Raw genomic sequence first — 8,672 nt, forward strand, 5'->3', positions numbered from 1 at the left:
ATCCTGTATTTATTTCTTGTTGTTACTGTATAATCTGAAAACTCAGCAATGACTTATTTCACTCGTGCTTTTGGTTGACTTTTCAAAATAAATTTGATGTTTCTTTGTGTAGCTTGAATACACTTATCTAGAAACATGAATGCACTCATTTATGCAATTATATGGTGTGCATAATATGAATTGATTGAATTTACTGCATGCATAAAAAATTTGTGTGCAAGTGACCTGAATATTAGTGTAGTACGCAAAAGTTGACTTATGTAGCATTGTACATAGACACAAAGCAACAATAACATATACTATGAATTTTGAAAAAATAATACTACTATGTACTCCTCCATATTGAAGCAGAGAGTCAAGGATTCACATTAATATAGGTAATAGGTTAATATTGCAATAACTAAGTAACTAACACCTCCCAACAGTTTTGCCACGCCGCATTCTACAGACACATTTAATTTTAGATGTATCGAGACTCAAAATATTATGGGGCTCTCATTACTCAATTAATTAAACATTTGATGGAATTAATTATGTTATTTTAATTAGAAATTCAAAAAATTAATGTTAATATTTATGTTATTTTAATTAGAAATAAAAACAATTAATGTTAATATTTATGTTATTTTAATTAATAAGAAATGCAAACAATTGGTAAAACCTTACCAATATTTCTTTAGCAAATATTGATTTAGCACTAGCATTTTGTTTTTGTTTAACTTGGAAATTATGAGTTTTCAATTTTAGCTGTTCGGGGTGAATTGCAGAAACCAATAAAAAGTAGTAGGGCCTTGGGGGTTAGTAAAATAAATGTACTCCATACTAGTATATGATTGCCTTTACGTATATAACACTAATATAAATTCCATTTTAAATTGATTAATTAACATGTATTAATGTATGTTTACCGAGATGGAAGGAACTGGATTGCAAGTTTTATATATGTGGTTATTTATGTGTGCAAGAAATTGTGATCCATAGCTTAATTTGGAGTTTCTTAAGGGAAACTCATTTTTCGCAAAGTGTAACAACCAGACGTTTCTTCAGCTAAACTTCGAGTTCGAGTGATGAAAAAGATAAGCAATGGAGTATATATTTTTGTTTTTTTAACAATATAAGTTTAACTACCTAAGCACTCAACATATTTTTACTCCTTCAACAAAGTATTTCGAAGGTAAACCAATTTTTCACTTCTTATCGTTTATTGTGAAACCAATATTTCAAAGACAAACCAATATTTCGACAATATTATGATAATAAAAACATAGTTTAATAGGGGCCGTTTGGTGCCAATTGGCATCGTAAGAGAATAAATACCTAATTATTCTTTTCCCCTAATGTTTAAGCTATCATATGCATATATTTTTTAATATTATAATTAACCGGTTGAGATCTATGCTAGCTCAACACCAAGCCTTACATCGACAACTCTCTAAGAAATCTATATGTGTATCTAGGTATGACAATTCATCGATAAAATTAGTAAAATACATCATCTAATGCTATAAGGAAAAAAAATAACATGGTAGGTGTCCTATATTATCTTTGGTAGTAATTAGGACAACAAAAAGTGTTCTCATTGTTTGAATTAATTAATAAATACTTTAATCATCTTTAAAATGTAATTAACCACAGTCCACAGACTTTTTCGTTGTGGCATTAATTACTTTTTTTTATTAATAGTAACATAATCTTGGAGGACTGCAAATTTATTAAACTCTGCAATATAAACGCCTCCTTATTGCAACAGTTATTACTTATTTTTACATATTAATGTATTATCACTCCAAATATAAAATGTTATTGTACATGATTAAAGAAAACAAGGGTACCAATTTAAATCCCCTCTTAGCTAAAAAATAAAACAAAAAATCATATACTCCGAAAAGACGCAATAATTAAATCAAACACTAAACATGTGATCACGCAACAATTATACATAATCTAAACTAATTAATTTACAATAAAATAAATTACACAATCCAAAAATACAGAAAAGTGGAGTATATATTACAATTATATACATAATAATATCCGTGTAATCAATGTCGTTTGAGAATTGAGATAATACATGTTGTATGTATGTCCACAAAAAACGAAATGAATAAGGCATGGAGAAGTTATTGATAACCTACCCATACGTGAAAACCTAACTCTTGGGATAGTCAAATAATTGAAGCAAGCAATCCTTTATATATTTGGGTTGTTGGTGCAGTTAGTAGCTCATTACTCTCTTCTCCACACACACACACACACACACTATTCTCTCCCAATATTCTCCAATCCAAAATTTCCAATCCCACATCCAAAATACTATTGCAAAAACACAAAATTGATCAAAGCTAGGGTTTCAGATTTATTGCTAAACTCATCAAGATTACACCGTGCATGATAAAACCAGCATGATCACTGTTTGGAGGAGGAAGAAAATCCAGATGGATCGCGACGAGAATCAGAAGATTTTTCTCTTGAGTGAATCGAAAGAAGTGATAGAGCCAAAGATATTGAAGAAGGCGAAGACGAATAAGAGGATTGATGATGATGGGAAGAAATACCGGCTTTTATCATTCAACGAGCTGCCGGATTACATGAAGGATAATGAATACATCTTGGATTATTACAGGGCTAATTGGCCTCTCAAGGAAGCCCTCTTCAGCCTTTTTAGGTGGCATAATGAGACACTTAATGTTTGGACGTAAGTCTCTATCGATTTCTGAAATTTCATAATTTCTTGATGATGACAATTCCATAGCCTTATTATCTGCATTAATTTTGAATTTTTTTCAGGCATTTACTGGGATTCTTGTTATTTATGGGATTGACAATAGCCAATGTAATCCATGTGCCTCATGTGGCAGATTTTATTGCCATGATTTCTGAGTAAGATTTCAAGAACTGAACATATTCATGATCCGATTGAAATGAATTTAAGCAATAATTAATTATTCCTCTTTTTTTTTTTAATTGAAATGAACTCGAACCTGAGACCTTTAGCCTTAGGCATTATACTCACCATTAGGCCAACTCACACAGACTTGTCTGTGTTATCTATGCAGACAGTTTCCATCGAGTGCAGAAGCTAACGCGTCGAAGAAGCTGTCAGCGGTGAGCGATGACTCATTATTCATTTTCCAAGAAATAGAATCAAGCCTCCTCGAAGCGAGCGGAGCATCAGCGGAGACGCGGTGGCCGTTCTACGTGTTCCTGTGCGGATCAATGATGTGCCTCCTGTGCAGCAGCGTGTGCCACCTCTTCTCGTGCCACTCGCGGCGCCTCAGCCTCCAGCTCCTCCGCCTGGACTACGTAGGCATCGCGGTGATGATCATCACCTCCTTCTTCCCCCCGATCTACTACATCTTCCAATGCAGCCCGCGGTGGCAGCTCATCTACCTCACGGGGATCTCCGTGATGGGGCTGTGCACCATCGCGGCGCTGCTCTCCCCGTCCCTCTCCACCCCAAGGTACCGCCCCCTCCGCGCCCTCCTCTTCGTCTCCATGGGCCTCTTCGGCCTCTTCCCGGCCCTCCACGCCCTCGTCATCAACTGGCGGGACCCCCACCGCGACCTCATCCTCGCGTACGAGTCCGCCATGGCGGCCTCCTATCTACTTGGGACGCTTTTTTATGTCGCCCGGATTCCTGAGCGATGGCGGCCAGGTCTATTCGACCTGGCCGGCCACAGCCACCAGATCTTCCATGTCTTTGTAGTCATGGGGGCCCTGGCCCACTATGCCGCGGCCCAGGTCTTCCTGACCTACAGGAGCAGGACCGGCTGCGGCGCATTTGCTTGATTAATTATTTGTGAGATTGATTGATTGATTAATTATTAATTACATGGCTATTTAAGTGTACACTGTGGTGATTCTTTTGCTATTTCCTGTAATTTGATTGAGATACTATGGGAATAGTTATATGTAGTGTCCTGTACATGTTCTGCTCAATTATCTATATAATCTCTTTGGATGTTTATGAAATTGAATATTACTATTTGATGTAATGTTAGTGAAAATGATCATATGTTTAATTAATGATGTTATGAATTAATGAAGTAGTATGATTTTGGTGGGTTTGAAACTCGGCCACGAAAATACTTGTCTAAAACAAAAACCTAAAAGTTAAGTGAACATGAAATACTTGGTCTGAAACAAAACCCAAATATTAAGTGACATGACCGGTTAGGGATGTGAACAACCACATGTGACGGGGTAAGCATTAACCAACATAGTTGTTGGTGGGAAAGTTAACCTAATTATAGTTGAGTATATTGGGTGGGTTGTTCTGAAATATTGTGAATATATGGAGCGTACGTGAATGTGAAAGTTGAAATGTGAGATGTCATGTTTTATATATGTCTGTTTTATTTATTTATTTTGTAGTATAGTTTATTATTTTTATCTTTTTTTTGGCGATCATTATTCTTTTAATATTTTTAGTTATATATTAAATATTTTATACTCCCTCCGTCCATGAAAATTCATCCCGGTTTGACCGGGCACGGGTTTTAAGAAATGTAATGGAAAGTGAGTTGAAAAGGTTAGTGGATTGTGGGTCCTACTTTTAAAGTATTAGTTTTATAATAAAATGTGAGTAGGAATGAGTTAAGGGAATATGAGGTCCACTACCAAAAATGGTAAAAGTGAAATTGGACAAATTTTGGGGGACGGACGGAAATGGAAAACTGGGACAAATTTTCGTGGACGGAGGGAGTAATTATTTTATATTAATAGTATTTTAGTATTGAAGTGTGTGTTGTTGTAAAGGATGGTATTTTTCTTTGTTGTAGATACCTATATATATTTAGCGTTATAGGGGAGTGATCAATTGCCAACTTATCATTTAATTGCTAACTACAACTAATTTAAGGCCATAGGATTTTAGAAACGTGTAGTCTATAATTTGTCATGTGTAATTTTCGTTTTTATTAATAAAGTCAAAAAAGATATAAAAAAAAACTCCAAATTAGGGTTTTGGATGAAAATGTCAATATAGTGTTTCGAAAATATCAACATAATGCTTTGAGAATGTCAACACAATGCTTTAAGTACGTTAACCCATTGCTTATATTGACATTCTACATGTATTATATTGACATATTTTATATAGTATGTTGACATTTCTGCTTGTATGAAAAAATTAAAAAATTTCGAATTTTTTTTCAAATTTTGACGTCGGAACATATGCATGTAGGATATCGTTGGAATCCTTATGAAATTATCTTTAATTTGATATATGTTATATGAATTTAAAGTTTTGAGATTTCTTTTAAAAGTTAGTTATAACTAAACATGTAGTTAATTGACATTAATACCCCTATTGATATTTTTTGGAATTAATCCTATGGCCTTATTGACGTTTTTCGTTGATCGTATTGACATTTATGGACTAATGATCTAAGTCCTTAATTTGAATATCTAATGGCTACTATTTAGTTGTAGTTAACAATTAAGTTACGAGTTAGCAATATAACACTCCCCTAGTGTTATAATTAACAAATATTTTCGTATAGAATTTCAAACTTATTTCACTTTTATATTTATAATTTTTTAATATACAGTTTGTGTATACTAGTATTTTTTTATGATGATGTTGTTTTTTATTTTATTAAAAATTTTTTAGAATGTCAAATTAATAGAATGAAAATATTTTAAGTCGTGCATAGTGTGGGGGTTAAAATTTAGTGTTGCATTGACTTGAAATTTTCGCTCCCTAAATCGTGCGAATTTCAAGCCATTCCGATATCGCGTAACAGTTTCTTTATTAGAATTACTTGAAATTTATACGGTGTTTACAGCGAGTTGCGTTTTATTTAAATTAAAATGATGAATGACAATTGTGGTAGAAGCAATCATGTGCACTACAAAGTTGAAAATCCATTCACATTATTTATTAAGAAAATCGACCTCTTTTTTAAGAAACTCGAATAATGTTTGCTTCTACACTTTTTCAAAGCTAATTCGGATTATAAGAGTATATTCCGAAGCAACACTGAAATTAGTATTCCGAAATAACAATGAAATTTTGATATGATGCGAGGGAATTAAATTAGATGTGTCGTACTCACAAAGCAGCTAATATTCTCGAGAGTGATTAATTTTAATTAACAGACATTTAACTAAGACATCGATCTCTTAGTCTTTGGTATGAAATGTGCTTTGTTATTTTACTCCAACAAGTGATAGAGATTATCTTTACACATGGACATCACAATTTAGAACAGAAAAATCTTCGTAGGAATCAATACCACTAGAGTGAATGTTGGGACAAATTCATTCCATTTCTCATTTCTTGGGTGATTTATTGAAACTGTTTAGCCATAATATAACTAAATAACACTCCTCCCTATTTTACAAAAATGTTTTGGAGACCTAATGTCTAAGACATAATGAGGTTAAAGTAGTAATTATGCATTATATTTTATTTTTAATTAAATTTATTGTGTGTCTATATACTCCATTGCCCTTGCATTTATGATTATCTATATATAGGACTATTAATTAAGATCTCAATGCTTAATTACACAAGATATAAATGGAAGTAGTTGGGATCCACTTTCAATTTTACCACTCTTGATTCTTAATCTTTTTTTAAATAAAAGAATAAAGGCCAAAATTGATCCTGAACATATGGTCATTTTACCTTTTTGGTCCTAAACTTTATCTTTTGGATTTTTTGGTCCCGCATATATGGAAATTTGATCATTTTGGTCCTCCGTCAATAGTTCCGTTAAAAACTAACGGTCAACCCGATTTTGACCAAATTAAACTCTTAATTCTAATTTCTAATTCACTAATTAATCTCCTAATTATTTTAACAAATATATATTTAAAATCTGCAAATTCCTGCAATTATAGATCCCCCTCAACGACAAATCACCACAGTTATGCAACTCCATCTCCTGCAACAACTCACTTTCCTTAGCCAAGCAATTTAACATTTTAACCCTTCTTCACTAACATTCATCAACGCTACTCTCCTCAAATTCTTGCACCCTTCAGCTAATATCGCCACCCCTCCATCGATAGCCTTCGACTCAACAACATCCCCCTTCCTAACGAACAACCCTTCTTCACCATTTTCCAACATCCCCGAACTCAGACGAACCTCAATCAATTTATTACTCAACAAAATACCAGAATTTCTAGCAGATTTAACACAAGCCGGAACTAAATTAACATCTTCTAAATGAGGAAAGCGAAAGCTCATTCTACCTGACTCCAAAAACTCCCAATCAATTAACTTAATCGACTTAACCGACTTCCCGCACATCACGCACCACCTCCTGCAAACCAATGAATTCGCAATGTGCTGCTTCCTTTCACGAATGTTACCCAACACCTTCAGCAACAGCTAGCGGTGCAGTCGGTGGCGGCAGGAAGATGGTTAGGGTTTGACGAATCGGAATTAGGAGATTTGTTAAAATAATTAGGAGATTAATTAGTGAATTAAAAATCAGAATTAAGAGTTTAATTTGGTTAAAATCGGGTTGACCGTTAGTTTTTAACGGAACTATGGACGGAGGACCAAAATGATCAAATTTCCATATGTGCAGGACCAAAAAATCCAAAAGATAAAGTTTAGGACCAAAAAGGTAAAATGGTCATATGTTTAGGGCCAATTTGGTCTATACTCTTAAAAAAATTACACAAGATATAAATGGAAGTAGTTGAGACTCACTTTCAATTTTACCACTCTTGATTCTTAACCCTTTTTAAAAAAATTCACTTGTACGCTTGAAAATATGAAAAATGAAAGAAAAGAAGGCCAAGGAAAAATTTATCACTTTGACCATCTTTTTTTTCGTTAATTAATAATGAAAAACTAATAAAACAGATAATTTAAAATTTATTAAATTTTTGAATGTATATGTAATTTTATAAAATAGTAGTATTAAATTTAAAACTATGTTCACCATATCCGTCAACTAAATTAATGTATTCTTTTGAAAATTTATTCACAATTTTTTCTCTCTTTATCTCACTAATTTTTTCATTAATTTTTGGTATGTTATGTTGAATCTCAATAAAAAGTATTCCAATAACAGTTATTTAAATATTCTAAACCAGTTATTTAAAATTTATCACGTGTTTTTAACTCAGTTATTTAATATTTTAAATATTATTTAATATTTTCTGTTTTTCTTTTTATGATATTAGATAAATTTTGCAAAATTAAAAATTTGATATTTTACTCGTTCATACTAATTGAGTTTATGATTTTGATTTTAATTCATTACTTTTCAAAATTGTAATATAACTAAATCCTTTGGTATTGGAACGTTGCATCAAACCTCCGACAAAAAGTTACATATTCTTAACTAATCTATTTAGCATTTTAAAGTCATATAATTAAAATTTTCTCCTTTTTTCTAAAATATTAGAATTCTAAGGCTTGAATTACTATTTCATTGAATATACTAAATTTGATATATGTAGGGGTGAGCAAAAAATCCGAAAACCGAACATCCGAACCGATCCAAACCGAAAATTTGAAATTCGGTTCGGTTTGTTCGGTTTTTTGGTTCGGTTCGGTTTTAAGAATTGAAAATTTTTGGTTTTTCGGTTCGGTTCGGTTCGGTTCGGGTGGCAAAAAAACCGAAAAACCGAATTTATATTTATTTATTTATATTATATATATATATTACTATTATTTAATTATAACTAAAGTCTAAAATACA

At 32.5% G+C, this 8,672-nt stretch overlaps 1 protein-coding gene across 1 annotated transcript; it reads left to right on the forward strand.

Annotated features, from left to right (window-relative positions):
• The first annotated feature begins 2,227 nt into the window (after window positions 1-2,227).
• On the forward strand, window positions 2,228-3,995 carry LOC125196510 (heptahelical transmembrane protein ADIPOR1-like). Its single transcript, XM_048095046.1, has 3 exons — window positions 2,228-2,695; window positions 2,788-2,880; window positions 3,057-3,995. The coding sequence occupies exons 1-3, from the start codon at window positions 2,403-2,405 to the stop codon at window positions 3,787-3,789; spliced, it is 1,119 nt and encodes a 372-aa protein (XP_047951003.1). The 5' UTR covers window positions 2,228-2,402; the 3' UTR covers window positions 3,790-3,995.
• The last annotated feature ends 4,677 nt before the right edge of the window (window positions 3,996-8,672 follow it).

This window comes from Salvia hispanica, chromosome 6 (genome assembly GCF_023119035.1).
Source record: "Salvia hispanica cultivar TCC Black 2014 chromosome 6, UniMelb_Shisp_WGS_1.0, whole genome shotgun sequence".
NCBI lineage: Eukaryota > Viridiplantae > Streptophyta > Magnoliopsida > Lamiales > Lamiaceae > Salvia > Salvia hispanica.

What these genes read in the sequence shown, in the direction of transcription:
- LOC125196510 (XM_048095046.1), top strand. Translation starts at nt 2,403, where the DNA reads ATGATCACTGTTTGGAGGAGGAAGAAAATCCAGATGGATCGCGACGAG. An exon ending in GAGACACTTAATGTTTGGAC is followed by an intron (nt 2,696 to 2,787) that starts GTAAGTCTCTAT and finishes AATTTTTTTCAG; the next exon opens with GCATTTACTGGGATTCTTGT. An exon ending in TTTATTGCCATGATTTCTGA is followed by an intron (nt 2,881 to 3,056) that starts GTAAGATTTCAA and finishes TTATCTATGCAG; the next exon opens with ACAGTTTCCATCGAGTGCAG.